The following is a 24,743-nucleotide window of genomic DNA, read 5'->3' as shown; positions in this document are numbered from 1 at the left end:
GCATATCTCACTCCTGTACGCCCTCTCGTCGCCACCTGAGATTCTACCAACAATTGTTGTATTGTCAGCAAATTTGTAGATGGTATTTGAGCTATGCCTAGCCACACAGTCATGGGTATGGAGAGAGTAGAGCAGTGGGCTAAGCACACACCCCGGAGGTGCGCCAGTGTTGATCGCCAGCGAGGAGGAGATGTTATCACCAATCCACACAGACTGTGGTCTTCCGGTTAGAAACTTGAAGATCCAGTTGCAGCGGGAGCTACAGGTTCTGTATTCTCCACCAAAAGCATCTGATTTGCCGCTTAATAACAAGAATCAAAAAATAATCAAGTCTAATAATCTTTATAAATTCTGTCCTTTTGGAAACTTTCCATTTGGTTTTATTTTGATGCAGCTGAAAACTTGTAAAAAAAAATTAAGAAAGACACAAAAGATTCTTCAGATGTTGGAAATCCAGAACAACACGCACAAAATGCTGGAGGAACTCAGCAGGTCAGGCAGCGTCTATAGAGAGGAATAAAGGGTCGATCTTTCAGGCCAAGACTCTTCATCAGTTAAGATGGAGCCTGGGGATGACTTTATTCGGACTTAAGTCCGTAAATAACAAGGACCAACCAGGAAGGTAATGCTCAAACTGAATAGAGTCATTGAGCCACTGCTTGGATACTGCATACAGTTCAAATCACCATGTTATTTTTTTGTAACTTCAAAATATTAAGCTAATTCAAAGGAAGACATGGGAGTCTGAAATGCAGGTCTAACTTTAAGTTTACTTTAAGCAAGGCACATATGTATCACACGGTAGCATGATAACGTAAGCAATTCTCGTGTTTTTACATGTAACACGTAATGAATTATTTATATGAACAAGACTACTTAATCAAACTATATATACAAGACTACTCCAATATTACTGAAATATTAAATGCACAACACACTATGTTACAGGAAAACTGTGATCGCAATGAGAGGCTGCAGAGGGGAGTTCCAAAGATTTTACCAGGACTGGAAAATTGTAACAATGAGGAAGGGTGTGAAAAGTTATAGGCTTAGATGAGCAAATATGAAAGGTCTTTTTCTCTCGGGAAGGGAGTCAAAAAGCACAGGAATGGATTGTAAATATTTGATAGATGGATTAGAGGGGAAATGAGGATATTTTCTTTCCACTGAGCAACCGGAGCTCATTGCCTGAAAGGATGGAAAAGACATAAATCCTCATCATAATTCAACAATACTTGGGTGCGTAGCCAAACTACTGTGACCACCAGGGCCATGGAACGTGTGCTGAAAACTGATTAAGCTGCCAGCACAGAAATGATAGACCAAATGGACTCCTGGGTCATAAATCTTCTCTTGATTCTAAGCTTGAATTCTGACTTCCTCTACGATCTAGGTCAAGTCATCAATGTAACCTAAATCTTAGCACCTTGGAACAGAACAACATGATTAAAAAGTGGGGCAAAGTAAATAATCTCAGTGCAGTAAAACAAAAAGGTGGAGGAGAAGTGGAGTCAATGATAAACTGGAGAGATAGAGAAAGGAAACCAAAAGGGCAAGGTGAGAAATCAGTTGTGGGGGAAGCTTTGGCTGAACTGGGAATGTTCTTTTGTAACAAACAACAACACACATCAAAGTTGCTGGTGAACGCAGCAGGCCAGGCAGCATCTCTAGGAAGAGGTACAGTCGACATTTCAGGCCAAGACCCTATTTTTTTTGTTCTTTTGTTCTTTTATGTTCCCTATGTTCTTTTATAATCTAATCCTACTTGTTGTTTGTTCTGGCTTGTGAAAGATGCTAGAAAGGCCGTGTATCTTGTACGGCTTTCATAACCCTGTCTTCCATGATTTTAACCCAACAATGATAAAAGGTTTATAGATTTGCCTTTCTACTGTATCTTTCACAGCTTCAGAATGTTCTGAGGAGCTTTAGAAACATCAAGGTATTTGAAGTTTTGTATTTCTATAATGTAAGAAAAAAATATACAGACTTCCTATAAAGGCTACTCTTAGTTTTTGTAATACTTTCCCTATCACACTTCATTACCAGTAGGTCTATTTCCACAAAGCAGAAACTTTTCTGACCTTAGATTCATGTGAAAGCAGCACCCCCCCCCCCTTTTTTTAGGTGTCTTTGGAAACCCGGCTTATTAGCCCCTTGCTAACAGCCGCTGGATCCTGTGGTGAAAAACCCACCTTTCTCCAGCTTCGTACATCTAGGGTGTATACAACTTTGGTCCCACCAAATCTGTGAGGCTGGGATGTCTCACTCACCCAAACCCAGTTTGTGTGAATGCTGTGTGGTTTACTGCCCCCAGGAAAAAAATAACAGATTGTACACAGCATACAATTTATAAAGAAATATATTTAAGAATGTTACTTTAAACAAACAGTTACTAAATGACAGAAAGAAAAAAACAAAGAGGGCCCATTACTCTTAAACAGTCAAATGTGCACTTAAGTTGGAGTTCATCTTGAACTTGTCTCACTGAAGCGCTGGACCATCGGTTTGCGTGAAAGCACACACCACCTTCCGAACATCACTGGCAATCCATCTCGAACAAACGGGTCTCCCACGGGAGTATTGGTTCTTCCTTCTCGAAGCCAGTCAGCTGCACAAGGCACCTTGTGCAACAGGGACGGCATCCTCAGCCATCTTTTCCCTCTGTCTTCGCCCAGCTCCTGCCAACAAAGAACAAAGACCCGACGTTCTCCAGAACCTTCTCCCAATTCCACTGTCCCGATTGGCTGGCAGCACGTTTCAAAACTGAATAGCAAGCCTCTTATCTTAGCTCAAACCCAGACAAGCTGCTCTTACAGAACTGCTAAAATGAAATACCTATAGCGCAGCAGAACAACTCTTAACCAGGGTGTTACACTTGTGATATACACTAAGTGGCCATTACCTAATAAAGTGTAGCCCATCCACTTCAAGGTTTGACCTGTTGTGTATTCAGAGATGGTCTGCTGCACACCACTGTTGTAATGTGTGGTTATTTGCGTTACTGTCACCTTCCTGTCAGCATGAACCAGTCTGGCCATTCTCCTCCGACCTCTCCCATTAACGTAATGTTTCTGCCTCAGAACTAATGCTCACTAGACTTTTTTTTTTGTTTTTCTCTCCATTGTCTGTAAACTCTAGAGATTGTTGTGCATGAAAATCACAGGAGGTCATCAGTTTTTGGGATACTCACACCACCCCTTCTGGCACCAACAGTCATTCCATGGTCAAAGTCACTTAGATCACATTCCTTCCCCATTCTGATGTTTGGTCTGAACAACAACAGAAAGTTTTGACCATGTCTGCATGCTTTTATGCATTGAGTTGCTGCCACATGATTGGCTGATTGGATACGAGCAGGTGGATAGGCGTACTTAATAGCCACCGAGTGTAAGTCGCTGCAGGCAAGATCTCACTGCCCCCTCCCAAAGAGACTCCCATGTTAGTTTGGGTGCAGGGTCCCATCGGGACAATAGATTTCTTTTTCTGAAAGACATTTATGAAGAAGATGAGTCATTACTGTATCTTACTCTGTTTTATTAACTGAATCAAAATTCCCCCAAAACTAATGAAATTTCAGGATTCAAGATTGTTTATTTTCATTCTTAAGTACACGAGTGTAAAAAAATAATGGAATGATTGTTACCGAGGATACCATGCAGCATAACGGACACAATTTTAAAAAAAGAAAACAGAAGCACAATAAATTAACACTTTATTTGGTACACCTGTACACTTGCTCGTTAATGGAAATATCTAATCAGCGAATCATATGGCAGCAACTCAATGCATGAAAGCATGCAGAGATGGTCAAGAGGTTCAGTTGTTTCACACCAAACATCAGAATGGGGAAGAAATGTGATCGAAGTGACTTTGATCACGGAATGATTGGTGGTGCCAGACAGGGTGGTGTGAGTATCTCAAAAACTGCTGACCTCCTGTGATTTTCATGCACAACAATCTCTAGAGCTTACAGATAATGACGAGTAAAACAAAAAAAAATCCAGTGAGCATTAGTGCTGTGGGCAAAAACACCTTGTTAATGAGAGAGGTCAGAGGAGAATGGCGAAACTGGTTCAAGCTGACAGGAACGTGACAGTAACTCAAATAACCAAGCGTTACAACAGTGGTGTGCAGAAGAGCATCTCTGAATACACAACATATCAAACCTTGAAGTGGAATAAGTACTCAGTGGCCGCTTTATTAGGTACAGGAGGTATTGAATAAAGTGGCCACTGAGTGTAAATATAAAAGCAATCCCATAAAGCATATTATACAAGACTGATTGAATGTACATAAGGTGACAGTAGATCATGTGTATGTAGTGGTGCTAGAGGCTAGTGGTGTGGGTTAATGTGTAGAGGTGTTGATCAGTCTAACGGCTCGAGGAAAGTAACTGTTTTTAGAATCTGGTGGTCTTGGTGTGAATGTTGCATAGTCTGTTCCCAGATGGGAGTGGGACAAATAGTTGATAACCAGAGTGGGTGGGAGCCTTCATTATATTGTTGGTCCTTTCCTGGCACCTTTCTGTATATGTGTCCTGGAACCAGCCTGGTTATTCTCCTCTGACCTCTCTCATTAACAAGGCACTTTCTGCCACAGAACTACCGATCATTGGATGATTTTTTTTCACACATTCTCTGTAAACTCAAGAGACTGTTGTGTGTGAAAATCCCAGGAGATCAGCAGATTCTGAGATATATAGACACCCCATCTGGCACCAGCAATCATTTCAACCTTTTAACCTTATCGAACTAATGCTTCCCTCCATAAAGCCCTTCATTTTTCTTTCACTCAAGTGCCCCTCTGAGAGTCTCTTAAATGTCCCTAATACACCACTAATCTCTATGTAGAAAAACCTACCTCTGGCATCCCTCCTATATCTTTCCTATAACAGAGTGACCTAAACTGGACACAATTCTCTGAGTGCATCATTACCTTTGTAAGTGTCGCCTTGTGAGTTCTTCAGCAATCCTCCTGCTTTTCTGCCAAACGAGTGAGTTTTCTCTCTCTCTCTCTCTCTCTCTCTCTCTCTCTCTCCCTCCCCCCCCCCTTCTGGCCCTCTCCTTCTTCATCACCTTCATCTCCCCCCCCACCCTCTCACCTTCTATCCTGTCCCTCTTTATTGCCTTCATCTTCCCCCCTCTCCTGCTCTCTCTCTTTCTCACCCTCTAGCCTTCTGTCCCTCTCTCTGTTGCCTTCATCTCTCCCTCACCCCTCTCCCTCTCCCTCTCTGTTACTTTCTGTACCTCTACCTCTCTATCGCCTTCATCTCTCCCTCCCTCCTCTCTCTCTCTCCTGCCCTCTCTCTTTCTTTCTCTCTCTCTCTCTCTCTCTCTCTCACTACAAATTCAGTGACTGTTAAACAGTGTCACAATTCACATTTGTATTGTGCGGGTCAAGGGATAAGCTAAAAGGGACGTGGCTCCCAAAGTGCGGCTCAGTGACTGAATTACCTAGATTATTTTTGTAAATTATACAAATCAAAGAGCAATGACATTTTTATACTTTTAAAAAATTAGTCTTCCCTCTAAAAAGTCATTAGAGTTGAGTTAATTAGGAAAAAAGGAGCATCAGCTCTTCATCATTTTCCTGGTGTTTTAATGACTCCCGTCAGTGTTAATATTTTATCGTAATGGAACTTTGTAAAGTGTTCTTTGTTTCCATCAGATGGGGAAAGAATTAAGTGTACGGAGCAGCACGTTCTGATGTATGTAGGGCATCTTATATCTTACGTATGTAGGACTCCTTGAGGGTCACTGCAGTGGAGGAACAAGGGTGATAATAGCAGTCATTGAAATGGCAAGGATGGACATCTGCCAGATAAATATTAAAGTACCGCACGGCACGAGATCTGCATGAGCGCTTGCATCCAGGATGACAGAGGCAAGCGCAAGAGATTCTGCAGATACTGGAAATCCAGAGCGCACACAAAATGCTGGTCAGGCAGCATCTAAAGAGGGGAATTATCTTTATCATTATGTGGCGTGTTGTCTGATGTGGGCAGTCATGGTCTTTCCAAGACCACGATTGTTCTTAGCAAATCTTTCCGCAGAAGTGGTTTGCCATTGCCTTCTTCTGGGCAGTGACAGGGGAGCCCAGCCATTATCAATACTCTTCAGACATAGTCTGTCTGGTGTCAGTGCTCGCATAACCAGGACTTGTGATATGCACCGGCTGCTCATACGACCATCCATCACCTGCTCCCATGGCGCCACATGACCCTGATCAGGAAGCAGGGGGGGCTAAGCAGGTGCTACTCATTGCCGGAGGGTGACCTGCAGGCTATCAGAAGGAAGGAGCGCCTCACACATCCTATGGTAGAGACGTATCTCTGCACCACCACCCAAAAGGAGGGGAATGAAGTCAATGTTTCAGGCCAAGAGCCTGGCTGGTACTCCTACCCCTTCCCACCACCCTCATATTCTGGATTCTGCCCACCCTTTCCTTGCAGCCCCGATGATGGATCTTGGCCTGAAGTGTATTCTGAGGCTGTGCCCCCTAGTCTTAGACTCTCCCACTAGAAGAAATGTCCTCTCCACTTCCATGACTCGGTCTGGATTTACCTAGATAATTCCAGCAAGGCATTCAATAGCAGATTTACTGATTATGTTCTACTACTGAATACAGTGAAAGGGAGTTCTTTATTAGACTTTTAAAATTTTCAGTGAGTTACAGAGTCATGGAATCATAGAATTCTGATTGGTTACGTCCCCACCTGGTATGAAGCCTTCAGTGCAGAGGATCACAGGAGACTACAGAGGGTTGTAGACTCACCAACTCCACGATGGGCAAAAGCCTCCTTGCCACAAGAGGTGATGCCTCAAGAAGGCGTCGTCCTTCACCAAGGAGCCTCACCCTCGGGACATGCCCTTTTCTCATTACTACCGAGTCGGAATAAAGGGGGCCTATTCTGGTTGGCTGCCAGTGACGTGGTGTTCCGCGGGCGTCAGTATTGGGACCACTTCTGTTCACATTATATGTGAACAATTTGGATGATGGAACTGGTGGCTTTGTGGACAGGTTTGCAGGCCATACAAAGATAGGTGGAGGGGCAGGTAGTGTTGAGGAAGCAAGAAGTCTGCAGAAGGACTTGGACAGATTGCGACAATGGGCAAAGAAGCAGATGGAATACTATGTCGGGAAGTGAATGGTAATATGCTTTAGTAGAAGGAAAAAGGCATGGAAGGAACAAGAACATTCAAAAGTCAGAGGTGTAAAGGGACTTGGAATCCTTGTGCAGAATTTTCTAAAGGTTAAATTGCAGGTTCAGTTGGTGGTAAGATTGGCAAATGCAATGTTAGCATTCATTTCAAGTAGGTTAGAATATAAGAGCAAGGATGTGATGCTGAATCTTTATAAGGCATTGAGTCAGAGGACATTTGGAGTATTGTGAGCAGTTTTGGCACCCTTATCTAAGAAAAGATGTGCTGTCATTGGAGAGGGTTCAGAGGAGATTCACAAAAATTATTCTGGGAATGAAAGGGATGATATATGAGAAGCATTTGTTGGTTCTGGTCCTGTACTTGCTGGAGTTTAGAAGAATGAGGGGGTGATATCATTTAAACCTGTTGAATATTGAAAAGCCTAGATAGAGTGGTTGTTTCTTATAGTGGGAGAGTCCAGGACCAGAGGGCACAGACTCAGAGGACCAGAAGACACAGCCTCAGAATAAATGGACATCCACTTAGAACAGAAGTGAGGAGGAATTTCTTCAGCCAAAACATGGTGAGTCTGTGGAATTCATTGCCATGGATGGCTGTGGAAGCCAAGCCATTAAACATATTTAAAGCAGAGGTTGATAGGTTTTGTGGTTAGTCGGGGTGTCAAAGTTTACGGGAAGAGGCAGGTGAATGGGGTTAGGAGGGATAATGAATCAGCATGATGGAATATCAGAGCCAACTCAATGGGCCAAGTGGCCTAATTCTGTTCCAATATCTTATAGTCTTACGGTCTGACCATCAGGGTGGAGGTACAGGAGCCTGAAGACACAGATTCAACAATTCAGGAACAGCTTCTTACTCTCCACTATCACATTTCTGAACAGTCCAGTAACCCTTGAATATCACCCCCTTATTGTTATTTTGCACTTTTTTTAAATTTTGTAATGTACATAATTTGTATGTTGTGTACTGTACCAGCAGTTATGGTCGAAATGACAATAAAAGGTGATTTGACGACTTGACTTGATGTCTTTCCACTATACTGCTGCCACAGGACAACAAAATTCATGTCATGTACGTCAGTGATAATAAGCCTGATTCAGATTCTTGTGATCAATCCTAGCAGCGGTGATCTGGTCCTGCTGGAATGTCAGACACTCGATACTGGAGACGCTTATCCCAAAGAGGATGCTGACACTGGTTCATCTATCCCACAAATTCATTTGGAGCATTTTGAAGAGACGGAATTGCTGAGGTTTCTTCAGTGGTTTAAAATATTTACTATAGGCGGTCCATGACTCCAAAGTGTCCGTCGGCTACAAGTGGAGGTCGGAAGAACTTGGACTGTTTTCGCTGGAGCATCAGAGGCTCAGGGGACACCTGACGGAAGTTTATCAAATTATGAGAAGAATAGACTGGGTAGATAGACAAGCATCCTTTTCCTGGAGTAGAAATGTCAAATATTAGAGGGGTAAGAGAGATATGTGAGGCAAGTTCAGAATCAGGTTTAATATCACTGGCATATGTCATGAAATATGTTATTTTGTGGCAGCAGTACATTGCAATATATAATAATAAAACTATAAATTACAATAAGAAATATATATAAATTTAATTAAAGTTTGTGAATGTTCGGCATGACATCTAAAACTTTGACAAACTCTTATAGATGTGTGGTGGAGAGTATATTGACAGGCTGCATCACAGCCTGGTATGGAATCAGCAATGCCCTTGAACAGAAAATCCTACAGAAAGTACTGGATACGGCCCAGGTCATCTTGGGTAAAGGCCTCCCCACCATTGAGCATATCCACAGGAAACATTCTCTTAAGAGAGCAGCAGCCATCATCAGGGACCCCCACCACCCAGGACGTGCTCTCTTCTTGCTGCTGCCATCAGGAAGAGGATACAGGAGCCTCAGGATCCACACCACCAGGTTCAGGAAGCCGTCAGCCATCAGGCTCTTAAACCAGAGGGGATAACTTTGCTCGTCCCATCACTGACCTGTTCCCACAATCTGTGGACCCACTTTCAAGGACTCTTCATCTTGCGTTCTTGATATTTATTGCTTATTTATTTATCATTATTATTATTGCTTTCCTTTTGTATTTGCACAGCTTGTTATCTTTTGCACACCGGTTGAACACCCAAGTCGGTGTGGTCTCTCACTGATTTTATTGTGGTTATTATTCTATCATGGATGTATTGAGTATGCCCACAAGAAAATGAATCTCAGGGCTGTATATAGTGACAGATATGTACTTTGATAATAAGTTCACTTTGAACTGTGAAGTTTTTTACACAGAGTGGTAGGTGGATGGAACATGCTGCCAGGGGAAGGGCTGGAGGCACATACAGAAGCAACAATTAAAAGGCATGTAAGCAGCCACATGAACAGGCCAGAATGTGGAGAGATGTAGACCATCTGCTTGACTGTCCATGTTCAGGCAGATGGCATTAACAAAGTGGCATCATGGTTGGCACAGACATGGTCGGACTGTTCATTCTGTTTGTTTACTTAGTCATGCAGTATGGTACAGGTTATTCCAGCCCAAATAACTCACACTGCCCAAGTACACCGACATTAGCATAACACTATTACACTGCCTGCGACCCAGGTTCAATTCCTGCTGATGTCTGTAAGGAGTTTGTACATTCTCCCCACGACATGTAGCTTTCATCAATGTGCTCCGGTTTCCTCCCAAATTCCAAAGACGTGCGGGTTAGCAGGTTAACTGGACACATGAGTAATTGCGTAGTGTGGACTCACTGTCTGACTTGCTGAATTCCTTCAGCAATTTGTGTGTGCGTTGCTCAAGATTTTCTGCATCTACACGCGCGCGCGCGCGCGCACACACACACACACACACACACACACACACACACACAATGCTGGAAGAACTCAGTAAGTCGGGCAGCATCTACGGAGAGAAGTAAACATTTTGGGCCAGGACCCTTCATCAGGCCTCATGCCTGACTTGCTCAGTTCCTTCAGCATTTTGTGTGTGTGTTGCTCAAGATTTCCTGCATCTGCCGAATTTTTTTGTTAAACTGAGAGAAAGAGAGAGAGTGTTTGAACAAAGCTGTGCCTTATTAACAGTCCATTAATTACCATTGATGCAATGAGAATTGCAAGCTTGAATAGGAGGACAGGATATATATTCTCCAGGGGGATTGGCCTCACTCTGAATGCCCCGCTGTTTTAATGCATAGAGCCTATTACTGACGTGGTATTTCCTGCTTAATGAGGTAGGCCTGCTTTGACAGGTGTAAAAGCTGTGGTTCCTTTAGCCACTTCATGTTGTACTTTAAAAGCAGCATTGACTTCACATTTGAAATGAGTGTGAGAGATGTAAAGTACACTTAAGAAGGGAATCAGGAGGGCAAAAAGAAGACATCAGATATCCTCGGCAGATAAGGTGATCTTAAGAGATTCTCTAAGAGCAACAGAGTAACTAGGGAGAGAAATGGACCCTTAAGGATCAGTGTGGACACCTACGTGTAGAAGTATGGGACAGGGCCAAGGTCTTAAGTGGAGTATTTTCACTTGTATTTCCATGCAGAAGGTCATGGGAAACTAAGGAGAACGACGATTTGGTAAGATGGCGTCACATTCAGGCGCAGCGGCCTCTCTGGGTCCAATCAGAGATGTAATTCTTCGTCCTTTATGTCTTTATTATGATCATAAGACACTGTTGGTTATCAAGTACTGCAGCTCCATCCCATTAGCGAGTGGAGCTGGACCATGTTGCAGTCTGCTTCAGCCGCCCAGGGAGGAAGACGTCAGAGGTGGTGTGTGATTCAACAGTGTAAGTGATTGTCTTGGATGTTTTTCTTGTGATCGTAAGACCCTGTTGGACTTTGGTAATGTAGAATGCTGCGCCTGGCTCCTGGTTCATTGGTGAGACTGATGGCGGGGAAGCTGTGTGGCCTTGGTTGTAGCACGGACCAGGGCCTCATGCCGTGGGCTTGACTGTTGCAGCCGCCTAGGGAGGGGACACCAGAGACGGTGTGGTGTGATGTCCGTGCCAGGTTGGGGCTGACCCCTCCTGTCAGTACTGCTCTCCAGTATATGCTCGGGGGAAGACAAGCCAGATTGTGTTTGCCTGCGGCTGCCTGGACTTTTTCTTGAAACAACGCCCTGTATATCATCAGTCTGCAGGACATGACACTCAGGGCTTAGTCACTTTTGTAGAGTGTTTGTACCTAGGCCCTGGAGGAATGGAGGAATGTTGTTTCATTTGGCTGCTTCCATGGGAATTCAATGACAATTAAACTTGAACTTGATAACCTGAGACGTATCCATATTATGAAAGAAAAGAAAAAAGAATGATTAGCTTTATTTGTCAGTGTACATTGAAATAATGAAAAAGACACTGTTTGCATCAACGACCATCACGGGCCAAGGATTGTGCTAGGGGTAACCTGCAAGTTTGAAGAAGTACATGAGTAGGAGAGTATGGAACTAGGCAAAGTAACAGCTTGGCACGGACTAGTTGGGCCGAATGCCTTTTTTCTGTACTATAGTGCTGTATGACTCGTGGCTTTATGCTGTTATCGCTTGCCCTAATTTATCATAATTTACTTGGAGTCATATCTAAAAGTCATAACAAATATCATGGCATACACCGGTGATATTAAACCCGATTCTGATATTTTACTTGTTAACTTATGGGGATAATTTATTTGAAAATCACTTTAATACTACAAGTCATAGAATGGGGTAGCAGGTGCAGTTAAGATGTAAGTGCTCGTTACTCATACTCGGCTCCCTGTTTCCATTTTAATGAATTCTTGATGATATCAAGCTCACTTCACCTGCAAAATGGAAGGAGAGAGGGAGGGGAGGAGATTGGGTCAGATATGCATTGGTAATTATCTTTTTACAGCTGGTTCTCTCCACAAAGCGATTTCTTCAACCGAAGCATGGATCACAGAGCTTGTGTTGAGGACAGAGAGGATCAAGTTTTGACAGCATTCTGGATTTCATGCTCTCTTCTCGCTTCTGCTACCAGGAAGAAGAAACAGGAGCCTTAGGTCCCATACCACCAGGTTCAGGAATAGTTATTATCCTTCATCCATCCAGCTCCTGAACCAACATGGGTAACTTCACTGACCTCAACACTAAACTGATTCCACAGACTATGAATTCACTTTTAAGGACTCCACAACTCATGTTCTCAGTATTATTTATTTAGGTGTTTCTTTATTATTAGGGTGGGTGGTGGGATGAAGATACATCTCTACCAAAGGAGATGTAAGGCGCTCCTTCCCTCCATTAGCCTGCAGGTCACCCTCGGGCAAGGTGTGGCACCTACTTAGCCGCCCACCCTCCCGGTCAGAGTCACATGAAGCCATGGGAGTAGGTGGTGGATGGTCGTATGAGCAGCTGGTGCATATCACAAGTCCTGGTTATGTGACCACTGATGCCAGGCAGACAATCTCCGAAGAGTATTGGTAATGGCTGGAGTCACCCATTTTGTAAAGACGCTGCCCAGAAGAAGGCAATGGCAAACTACTTCTGCAGAAAAATTCACCAAGAGCAATCATGGCCATGAGACCGTGATCACCCACTTAATAAGACATGGCACATAATTATGATGATGATTTACTATTATCATTACTTCAGTTTTTTCGTATTTGCACATGCGTCTTGTTTTGGACCTTGGCTGTTTGTCAGCCTGTGTATAGTTTTTCATTGATTCTGTTGTAAGCCTGGAAGAAAATTAACCTCAAGGCACTTGTGATATAGGACAGCAGACATAGTGACTTGTACGTACTTTAATAATAGATTTACATTGATCATTGAACTTTTGAATTTTCAAGTTATTTGTTGTAGATTTTCCAAGATATTTGTTCTGCCACCTTGACTGGATGTAGGAAGCTAATACACCCATTTTGCAACCTTATCAATCTTCCCACTCTGTGGAAGCAGTAGATTTTCCTGCAGAGGTGTTTACAGGTCAAGAGTCTTTTTGGGAAATGATTCCATAAATATCAAACTCTGCTGGCGGAGCAGCTGGGGGGACATGGCTGGGGAAGATAAATTCTGCCTGGATTTGTAAAGTTAAAAATAAAAATCCCCATAATCTATGTAAGTAGCTAGCCGACATAATAGCAAGTGAATTGCTGCTGGATTTTATCTGCACTTAACATCACCGACAACTGGAAGTAATTATCTGGGAATTAACATAACAACCTTTTTCTGCTTGTTGATATTGATGGCAGTTTATTATTGTCACATGTACCCATATACCGTGAAAAGCTTGTCTTGTATACTGTTTATACAGATCAAATCATTACACAGTGCATTGAGCTAAAACAATAACAATTCAGAATGAAGTGAAATAGATACTGAAAAACTGTAGTTCAGGTAGACAAAGTGCAAGATCTTGGAGTACTGTGCTCAGTTCTGGTCGCCTCACTACAGGAAGGATTTGGAAACCATAGAAAGGGTGCAGTGAAGATTTACAAGGACGTTGCCTGGATTGAGGAACATGCCTTATGAGAATAGGTTGAGTGAATTTGGCCTTTTTTCCTCGGAGCGACGGAGGATGAGAGGTGACCTGATAGAGGTGTATAAGATGATGAGAGGTATTGATCGTGTGGATAATCAGAAGCTTTTTCCCAGGGCTGAAATGGCTAGCACAAGAGGGCACAGTTTTAAGATGCTTGGAAGTAGGTACAGAGGAGATGTCAGGGGTAAGTTTTTTACGCAGAGAGTAGTAAGTGCATGGAATGCACGGAATGGGCTGCCGGCGACAGAGGTGGAGGTGGATACGATAGGGTCTTTTAAGAGACTCCTGGACAGGTACATGGAGCTCAGAAAAATAGAGGGCTATGGGTAACCCTAGGTAATTTCTAAGGTAAGGTCATGTTCGGCACAGCTTTTTGGGCGGAAGGGCCTGTATTGTGCTGTAGGTTGTCTATGTTTCTATAACAAGATAAATGGTGAGGGCAAGAGTTCATCTTATCGTACAAGATGTCCATTCAATAGTCTGGTAACTGTCCTTGAGCCTGGTGGTTCGAGCTTTCAGGCTTTTGTATCTCCTACCCAAAGGGAGAAGGGAGAAGATTATTTGATTATTCTGGCTGCTTTACTGAGGCAGTGAGAGTGGCAGAATTGAACCACAGGCACTGGCGCTGCAGAGTGATATAGACTACTGTGCCGCCGTAAACCCGCATCACGGGAGCTGTGAGTCCACAGCTCAGCCCACCGTGCCCGGGTACAATAACACCCTGACTTTCATAAGAACACATAAGAAATAGGAGGAGGAGTCGGCCATCTGGCCCGTCGAGCCTGCTCCGCCATTCAATAAGATCATGGCTGATCTGGCCATGGACTCGTCTCCACCTACCTGCCTTTTGCCCATAACCCTAATTCCCCTACTATGCAAAAATCTGTCCAACCTTGTCTTAAGTATATTTTCTGAGGTAGCCTGCACTACTTCATTGGGCAGAGAATTCCACAGATTCACCACTCTCTGGGAAAAACTGTTCCTCCTCATCTCCGTCCTAAATCTACTTCCCCGAATCTTGAGGCTATGTCCCCTAGTTCTAGTCTCACCTACTAGTGAAGGCAACTTTTCTGCCTCTGTCTTATTTATCCTTTTCATAATTATATATGTTTCTATTAGATCTCCTCTCATTCTTCTGAATTTCCCCAAGTACAGTCCCAGGCAACTCAATCTCTCCTCCTAGTCTAACCCCCTCATCTCTGAAATCAACCTGGTGAACCTCCTCTACATCACCTCCAAAGCCAGTATATCCTTCCTCAAGTAAGGAGACCAGAACTGCACACAGTACTCGAGGTGTGGCCTCACCAGTACCCTGTACAGTTGCAGCATAACCTCCCTGCTGTTAAATTCAATTCAGCTACCATAAAGATGCTACGTAAATATGAGTTATTGTTGTTGTTGTGAACTACCAGGCAACCTGCCAATGCTCCACTTAACACCTTACAGTCCTGTATTGAGTGGAAGCCATACATATCCCCTGGTGGGAAAGAAGACAGGCCGGCACCAACAATCTCTTCGAGTATCACTGGCAGAACCAGTGTTGGTTCCCCATCCCAGACTTCTTGAATATGTATTGAGGGAGCATTCCACTGTCTTTGGGGCTACACACTGAACAAAAGCCATGTGTGCCAACCCTACAGGACTTTAAAGACCCCACCACCCCTTCAAAGGACAGCACACGAGGTCTTCCCTTGACCAACATTACCAAAACAAGTTGCGCACTCATGATGCTAGTGGAAACTCCCGGGGTATAAACTTAATAACCTGTTTTGCAGATGAAATAACGGAGTTCAGGAGCCATTTAAGCAGGTGTGTAAATGTGCCGAGAATGGAGGGTTGTAGATCCTGTCTAGGCATTTACAATTAGTTTTTCAGTCCGATGAAGGGTATCATCCTGAAATGGTGACTGTTCAATATCCTCCATAGACACTGCCTGACCTGCCGAGTTCCTGAAGCATTTTGTGTGTGTGTGTGTGTGTGCGTTGCTCTGGATTTCTGGCATCCACAGAACCTCTTATGTTTAGAATCAGTTTAATTTTGTATTATGGTCAGCACAATAATTGTAGGCCGGAGAGCCTCTTCTTGCACTCTGTTGGTCTGTGTTCTGTTCCATACATTACAATACTGGCTATAATTCAGAAATACTTCATTGCCTGCAAAGTTCTTTGGGATTGTCCTGAGCAGTGAAAGGTGCTACAGAAATGTACAAGCTTCTGTTTCTCCACTTCATGTGATCAACTCTTAACGAACTGCCCCGTTGAGGTGACCTCAGTAGCTTGCTCACCCTCTCAATGGTGTGTGCACTCTGTGGCCACTTTATTCATGGCCTTCTGCTGCTGTAGCCATCCACCTTAAGGTTTGATGTGTTGAGTGTTCAGAGTTGCTTTTCTACATAATACTGAGGTTATTTGAGTTACTGTCACTTTCCTGTCAGCTTGAAGCAGTCTGGCCATTCTCCTCTGACTTCTCTCATTAACACAGAGTTTTCACCCACAACACTGCCACTCACTGGAGATTTATAGTTCTTTTGCACTATTCTCTGTAAAGTCTAGAGATTGTTGTGCCTGAAAATCTCAGGAGATCAACAGTTTCTAAGATATTCAAACCACCCCATCTGGCACCAACAATTATTCCAAGGTCAAAGTCACTTAGATCGCATTTCTTCCTCACCCTGATGTTTGGTCTGAGCAACAACTCAACCTGTTGACCATGTCTGCATGCTTTTATACACTGAGTTGCTGCCACATGATTGGCTGGTTAAATATTTGCATTAATGAGCAGGTGTACAGGTGTACCTAATAAAGTGGGCACTGAGTGTATTCTTTGATATTGCAGGTATGATCCCTACAGCAAAGTGCTCTCCCGTGAGTACTACGATCACGTGGCGATGCAGGAGATCAGAAAGGATGCCATAGCGACGGCAGCAAAGGCAAAGATGTGGGGCCTGATTCTTGGAACACTCGGACGGCAAGGGTCTCCTAAGATCATGGAGGTACAAAGAGTCGAAGTCTGTTACAGGACTGTGGTGCTGGAATTAAGACATAGGCTTAACTGTCTGTTATTTCCAGTTCTTCAAAAGATGTGTCGAATTTGCAAATCGAGGCACAAAGTTGCAAGGTTTGATTTGGAGAGATTGGAAATTAGGCTTACATATTTATTGAATTGGAATGTTAAAGGACTGATTTGTTGGAGTTCTTTTAGGATTCTGAAAGGAATTAACAATCTGAAAAGACCTTTTCTTGCTAAATGGAGAATTTTGGATAGGAAAGGTATTGGTATTGGTTTATTGTTGTCACATGAAAGGCTGTACTGTTCGTTCCGATCAGATCATTGCAGCGCATTGAGCTAAAACAGTAACAATGCAGAATAAAGTGCAAAAGCTATCAAAAGTGTACAATGCGGGGAAACGATAAACTACAGAATCTCAATGAGGTAGATCGTGGGGCCAAGAATCCATCTTATCAAGGATCAACTTGATTCATCTATTAGGAATTTGCTGTGGTGTCTTGGCACGACATGCAAGAGAGGAAAACAGCATTCAACAATTATAAGAATAATTACTGTATAAAAGAAAAAATCAGAGGTTAAAGTACAGGTGTGCATAAATACCCCATGTATTTACAATGTAAACAACAGTGTAAAAAGTGGTTTAAGGTGTTTACGGTGGAGTTCAGTGACTGAGGTAATAGAGGGTGGTGGGGTCATACAGGAGGTCCGTTCAAGTGTCTGTAACAGTGGCATAGAAGCTATCCCTGAGCCTGGTGGTACGCACGTTCAGGATTCTGTCCAATGGAGGGGGGAGAAGGAAGAGCATCCTGGGTGGGTGGGACCTTTGATTATTCTCTCTGCTTTACTGAGGCAGTGAGAAGTATAAATAGAGTGGGGCTGCTTCCTGTGATGTGCAGAGCTGTGTCCACAACTCTCTGCAGTTACGTGCGTTGTCATGCAGAGCAGTTTCTATACCAAGCTGTTATGCCTTCAGATTTCTATCGTCATCATCATTATCTGCCGTGTCGTATGATGTGGCGTTCATAATCTATGACCATGATTGTTCTTGGCAAATTTTTCTGCAGACGTGGTTTGTCATTGCCTTCTTCTGGGCAGTGACTTTACAAGACCAGCGACCCCAGCCATTATCAATACCCTTCAGAGATTGTCTGTCTGGCATCAGTGGTCGCATAACCAGGACTTGTGATATGCACTGGCTCTTCATACAACCGTCCACCTCCTGCTTCCATGGCTTCTGTGACCCTGATTGGGGAGCTAAGCAGGTCCTACACCTTGCCCAAGGGTGAGCTGTAGGCTAGCAGAGGGAAGGAGTGGCTTACACCTCCTTTGGTAGAGATGTATTCCACCCCACCACCCAATGATTTCTATATTGATAAAAAATTGGTCAGGGTTGACGGGGACATGCCGAACGTCTTTAGCCTTGTGAGGAAGTAAAGGTGTCGGTGTGCTTTCTTGGTTGTAACATCAACGTGGTTGGAGCAGGACAGGCTATTGGGATGTTTAGAGGGACATGGGCCAAGTAGGACTCGCTAAGGTGGACATCATGGTCAGCATGAACCAGTTGGAAAAAAGCCCTATTTCCGTGTGGTATGACTCCATGATTCTATAACTTAGACCGAAGAAACTGACCCTAACAACCAACTTAACCATTCAGAGGTGAAGTTTGGAAACTTCTCCTCACAGGAAGTGTAGTGGAAGTGTGGAGTTCTCTCCCAGTAAATGTAATTGATGCTAGCTCAGTAATAAATGGTATCTGAGTCTGCTAGGTTATTTTCTAGAGAAATTCATGAAAGGGACAATGAATACGGTTAAGATAAAAGGTCATTGTTTTTTCTTATATAGTCATATGTACTAGTGAAAAGCCTTTTGTCTGCCTGCCATTCAGACAGATGATTCTCTACATAACTGCATTGGGTTGATACAAAAGCAACACCATAACAGAATGCAGATATAGTGTTAACGTCACAGCGGAGTGCAGTGCAGGTAGACACTTTTCAAGGCTCCATTGTCAGGTTTGACCATGAATGTTGCATCCTAGCTATCTATGCAAGCCAGGGCAGTACGATACAGAGAGCAAGCTGTTGCCTATGTAGCAAGCTCCCCCTCTCCACGCATCTGATGAACCCAAAGGAACAGCAGTGACTGATACAGTTTGGCACCAGCAGCATCACAGAAATTGCAAATCAGTGCTGAGCTCATCTCAAGGACTCCAGCACTGGATTTGTCCCTTGGGATTTACTCCCGAAGCCTTACCATGAGTGGGTATAGCTGCAAGACAGCAGAGGTTTAAGATCAGAGTTTTCCTTGTAGATGAGCTGCCAACCATGCTGACGATCCCCAACTGCCCGGCGACTTATTTTAAGACGCTGATAACCCACCTTTGCCCTTTCTTCTGTCAGTAAAAATGGTTCCGCCAGGCTAAATAACTAAGCCACATGTGAAGGCCAGGGACTTGGTTGTCAGAGGCTATTTGAGACACACACCATTGGGAGCATTGAGTTGGCATAGGAGCTTATCCCCATTACCACCCCTTGGCTATAACGCCCTTAAGGAACCACAGGTAGACAAATAAGATACATACCGATCAGCCATGATTTTATTGAGTGGCAAAACAGGCTGAAGGACTGATTGGCCTCCAGTCCTTCCCATAGAACGTAAAACAGTGAACAGAACTGCACAGGAGCAGCCCTTTGGCCCACAATTTTATGCTAAACCTAATTCCTTTTGTCTGCACATGGGCCATATCCCTCCAGTCTCTGCATGCGTCAATCTAAAAGCCTCTTCAACAGCTCTACCATCACCACCCTTGCAACATATTTCAGGCATCCACCACCTGCTGTGTAAAAGAAACTTGCCCTGCTTATCTTCTCTCATCTTAACCATGTACATACTCTCTCCTATTAGACATCTCAAACGTGGGAAAAAAACACTGACTGTGCCTCAGTCTGTGTCTCTAACCATCGGAAGAATATTGGCAGCATGCTGATTACAAACCTTAGACCTAGTACAGAAAACAATATTCTCACCATAGTGATCAGCCTGAAATCTAAGGATCTCAGATAACTGCTAATCTCTGTGACATGTTTCTGGGGACTATTGGCGAAAGCAATGTCTGTTCCTTCAGGTTCAGGTTAAACAGGAGCCTCAGTCCATATGATGCGGACCGGATTTCAAACAACCTTCCATTAAAATTAAATGTCAGGTTAGAAATTGTAAAGAAGAATTGTTCACGTTTCACTGAGAAGTGATTAAAAATTAGAAAGAAGACCATTTCTTCAATCGCAGTTCAATATGTTCCTGAGCTGAATCTGTAATTGCTTCAATGTGACCAAGTGTGCAGACTGCATAGAGCAAGTTAAGGCAGATCTTTGTCTCCTTTTATCCCCGAAGCTTCCAGACCTCGGATCTTACCACAGGAGATTTTCGTCGCCTCCTTCCCACCCTCCCCAGCAGCCACTGAGAGATGATGAACTCGCCTTACAGGAGCACCATCCTTGCCTGATCCCTCTTTTTAAGTCTTTTGGATCCCCTTACTCCCACCATCAGGCGACGCGGAACGCTGAAGTTTTATTTTTGGAGTTTCTCAGAAGTGCAGCAGAACAGCTGGGACCCTTTTCTCACCTCGCACACTCTGGCTGTTGGTTTGGGTCTTGGCAGAGGCAGGCAGCTGCCAGCATGGCTGTTCTAACGGTGTGTGCCAACTACTGTATACCATAAAATATATGGACAAAATATATATTGGGATCTGGTTTTTCCATTAGAGAACTGGAGACTGGAGGCGGGGTGGGGGATGTGGAGAGGATGTTTATTAATAGCCCTGTTATATATTTCATTAATCCAGTGGGTGGTTTTACTCTCTAGTCACAGTCTGTTTCAGACTGGGATTGACCTCACAGAAAGGTCAGTCAGCACCAAGGAGACCTCTCTTCCTTTGTTCTGTTGCCAGTACAGAAAGTCCACCAGGTTTTGCCTTCAGGGTGAAACATCAGGAGAGATTCTAAGCCATCTGCAACATCTGTTGTATCTGCATGTTTTCAGAGATCCAGTATGAAAAAAAAATGTTTATCCTGCTGTGTGTCTTTGCAGAGCGAAGGTGTGTTGGTTGCCACAAGAGGAAGTGGTTTCAGCATCACCTATCTTCATGAACCTGCTCATCCAAAACAGCTGCATCACATAAAATCCCCTCACTCTTCTAGTACAGCAACACCATTTCTTCTACTTGGTTCATATTCCACATTTGCCTTGTTCCTCCCCATCCCCATAACCTCCTCTCAGGGTGCAACTGTCTGAGACTTCTGCACTCCCCCAATTCTGTCCTCTTGTTTGTTTCCCCATCATTGACGGCGAAGGGAACTATGGAATTCCCTTACTAAACTTCAAAGATTTCTTTCCTTCCTCTAACAACAAACGAAAGAAAATCTGCAGATACGAGGAAATCTGTAGATGCTGGAAATCCAATCAACACACACAAAATGCTGGAGGAACTCAGCAGGCAAGGCAACATCTAAGGAAAAGAGCACAGTCGAAGTTATGGGCTGGGACCCTTCAGCAGACGCAGGGTTTTGGCCCGAAACATCGACTGTACTCTTTTCCATGGATACTGCCTGGCCCACTGAGTTCCTCCAGCATTTTGTGTGTTCCCTTCCTCTAAGCTTTCTTTAAAACTTACACAAACCTTTTCCCTCGTCTGTCTTAATCTCACCCCACGTGGCTCAGAATAATATTTGTTTTGATGGATACCAAAAACACGAGATTCTGCAGATGCTAGAAATCCAGAATAACACACATAAAATTCTGAGGAAACACGGCAGGTCAGGGAAGAGAATAAAGAGCTGACGTTTTGGGCTGAGATCCTTCATCAGGAAAGCAAAGAGGCAGAAGTCAGAATAAAAAGGTGGGACAAGATGTGGAAGCCATAGAAAGGGTGCAGAGGAGATTTACAAGGATGTTGCCAAGATTGGGGAGCATGCCTTATGAAAACAGGTTGAGTGAACTTGGCCTTTTCTCCTTGGAGCAACAGAGGATGAGAGGTGACCTGATAGAGGTGTAAAAGATGATGAGAGGCATTGATCGTGTGGATAGTCAGAGGCTTTTTCTCAGGGCTGAAATGGTTGCCACAAGAGGACACAGGTTTAAGGTGCTGGGGGGTAGGTACAGAGGAGATGTCAGAGTTAAGTTTTTTACTCAGAGAGTGGTGAGTGCGTGGTATGGGCTGCTGGCAATGGTGGTGGAGGTGGATACGATAGGGTCTTTTAAGAGACTTTCAGATAGGTACATGGAGCTTAGAAAAATAGAGGGCTATGGGTAAGCCTAGTAATTTCTAAGGTAGGGACATATTCGGCACAAATTTGTGGGCCGAAGGGCCTGTATTGTGCTGTAGGTTTTCTATGTTTCTAAGGGGAAGGAGTACAAGCTGGAAAGTGATAGGTGAAAACGGATGAGGGGGAAGGTGGGTGGGGGAGGGCAATAAAGTAAGAAGCTGGGAGGTGATAGGTTGAAAAGGTAAAAGGCTGAAGAAGAAGGAATCTGACAGGAGAGGAGAGTGGACCACGGGAGAAAGGGCAGGAGGAGTGACACTCTTTAAATAATGATAGATAACATTATCAGTGATTGTGAATTATGCCAGAGATCGCATTTTACATCAAGGCTATCAGTGTGACCCTCTCCAATAGTTTCATTCACCTGAAATAAGGGATTTTCCTCCTCACACTGACCCAGCTACACTCTTCAGTTCAGGCCTCTTGTGTGTTCCCTACTGTTGACGACCAACAACCCAAACAATGGAAATCCAAGTAGACCAAATGTTTTTGATCTTTTTTTTCAGTTTCTTCATGGAGATTGCACTGTTCAGCTTGTGATTAGAAATATTGCAAGTTGTAAGGGGCAGGCAGGGTAAAAAGTCTGGGTGGAGAGTTAATTAATTACAACACGCCACAAAACACTGGAGGAACTCAGCAGGTTCAATGGCTTAATGTTTCCATTTAATATCAGAGAATGTATACAGTATGTGACCTGAAGTTCTTATTCTTCACAGACATCCACGAAAACAGAAGGAAAGTTCCAAAGAATGAATTAAAGAAAAATATTAGAACGCCAAAGCCCCCTCTCCCCCTCCCATGCACAAGCATCAACCCTTCCCCCCTCCCCACTTATTTCAGTAGAAAGCATCAGCGCCCACCACCCACCAAACAAGCAATAGCAAAGCCCCCAAAGAGGGACCATGATCTGCAGTCCAGCAAAAACTTTTGTTCACCCCACAATTCGACATGCCACAGGTTCTCTCTTTCTCTCTCACTAACAAGGGACAGAGAGTCGTCACTCTTTCACAGCGAGAGGGGAGACCAACAAAACAAAACAGCTCACTGATTACGATGTTACGGTCTGCTGTGTCGCTTTTATTCCAAGTTTTTCCACTCGAGAATCGCCAGCAAATTCTCCCCCACCATCGAAGGTAAGAGAGAGAGAGCAACTGCCTGAGTACAAAGGCCTCTGACAGCCTCATCCGCTGTCACAATGCAATGTTCAGTTCTCCCGCGGCACCTCAGTCGGTTACACCGGCATGGAATTGGTTCATCCCAGGGCCACAGAGCCTCACCCCGAAGAAGCGCATCTTCCAGGAAGCATCCTGGGAATATCGAAAACAACTGATCAGTGAGCTCTGGAAGAGGTAAAGAACCCCAGTTTGGGTGCAGCTGAGAATCACGGACTCCCATCCACCTTGAAAAGGGAAAAAGAGACACTAAAGAGGAGAAATTAAGCTGTTTTGCAGATGAGCCCTCTGGTGATATCTTAGCCCCGCCTCCTGTGATCAGGCAGCATCTGTGAAAAGGAATAAACAGACAAAGTTTTGGGCCGAGACTCTGCTTCAAGCCCATTCATTGACTGTCCGTGATCATAATGCTGGAAGACTTTGAGTCATGGATTCACAAAGCACTACATCAAAGAAACAGGCGCTTCAGTCCATCTAGTCCATGCCAAGTGGTTGTACTGCCTAGTGCCATTGACCTGGACCTAGGCCATAGCCCTCCATATCCTCCCATTCACGTACCTTCACTTAAAAGTTGAAATCGAACCTGCAGCCACCACTTTCACTGGCAGCTCGTCCCACATTCTCACCACCCTCTCATGTTCGCCTTAAATTTTGAAATTAAATGCATCTTTAATGTTGGAAAAACCTCAGGCTTTTCATTGGTACAAAGTGAAATTATAATGTAGCCCGCACATTCGTCTTGGGGAATCAGCTTTCGGCCCTGCCAAGTAAGGCATCCAGGTTTGGGTGGATGCTGTGTAATGTATCCCAGTACAAACTCACAACACAAATATTACACAGTACACAATAAGCAATTAAGTGATTACACTTTATAACTCTTATTTTGTTGTGTGGTTAGTAGAGAAACAAAATATAAAAGACAAAGGCGCCACTCTTATTAAAGTTAACAGTTCATGCACAAAAATCACTGGAGCTCACGCCTCCGGTGTTCTTCCTTAAACAATCTCTGCCGAAACGCCACTAACTTCTGGACCCTCGAATTCCCGTAGATTCCATCCAGTGATCAACGAGCGCTCAACGCCCGCCAAAAACTCGGTTCCCAGACATACAAGATAGAATCACATCTCTCCCGTTGGTTAGCTATCCGTTATCTGTGGTTATAACCAAACATCGCTGCTACAGAGAAACCATTACATCAGCAGTTAACATTACAGAGAAGCCATTTCATTAGCCTTAGCAGTTAACATTACTGAGAACCCTACAATAATATAAATTATTCCTGAGAGCAGGGATGAGCGGCCACCAGCCATCCTCACTGACCCCCTGAGTGAGCCTGTTCTGTGCTCCCAGCTCTGCCCGGCTCTACCCAGCCCCCAAGCGCTGTGGCTTTGGGGATGAAAGGTGAGCAGAAATGACCCATTCCCACCCAGGAAGAGACACCTAAAGATCCACAGCAGCTGGTAAATCCACCTCCCCGTCCATCCTGCCAGTCTCTCGTATGTACAGAGCTCCATAAACTGGGTCTTCATGACTCAGCAAGGATCTGTGCTGGAGGCATTAAATGAC

The 24,743-nt window shown here is 44.0% G+C and overlaps 1 protein-coding gene across 1 annotated transcript in view; it reads left to right on the top strand.

The window, feature by feature from the left end:
- Positions 1-24,743, top strand: part of dph1 (diphthamide biosynthesis 1) — an 814,404-nt gene that overhangs the window by 642,694 nt on the left and 146,967 nt on the right. The window contains exon 8 of the mRNA XM_072243260.1: positions 16,514-16,670. Coding sequence (XP_072099361.1) covers positions 16,514-16,670 — 157 coding nt within the window. The remainder of the gene's footprint in view (positions 1-16,513; positions 16,671-24,743) is intronic.

Source organism: Mobula birostris, chromosome 25 (genome assembly GCF_030028105.1).
Source record: "Mobula birostris isolate sMobBir1 chromosome 25, sMobBir1.hap1, whole genome shotgun sequence".
NCBI classification, from domain to species: domain Eukaryota; kingdom Metazoa; phylum Chordata; class Chondrichthyes; order Myliobatiformes; family Myliobatidae; genus Mobula; species Mobula birostris.
This window is presented reverse-complemented; position numbering and strand designations above follow the sequence as displayed.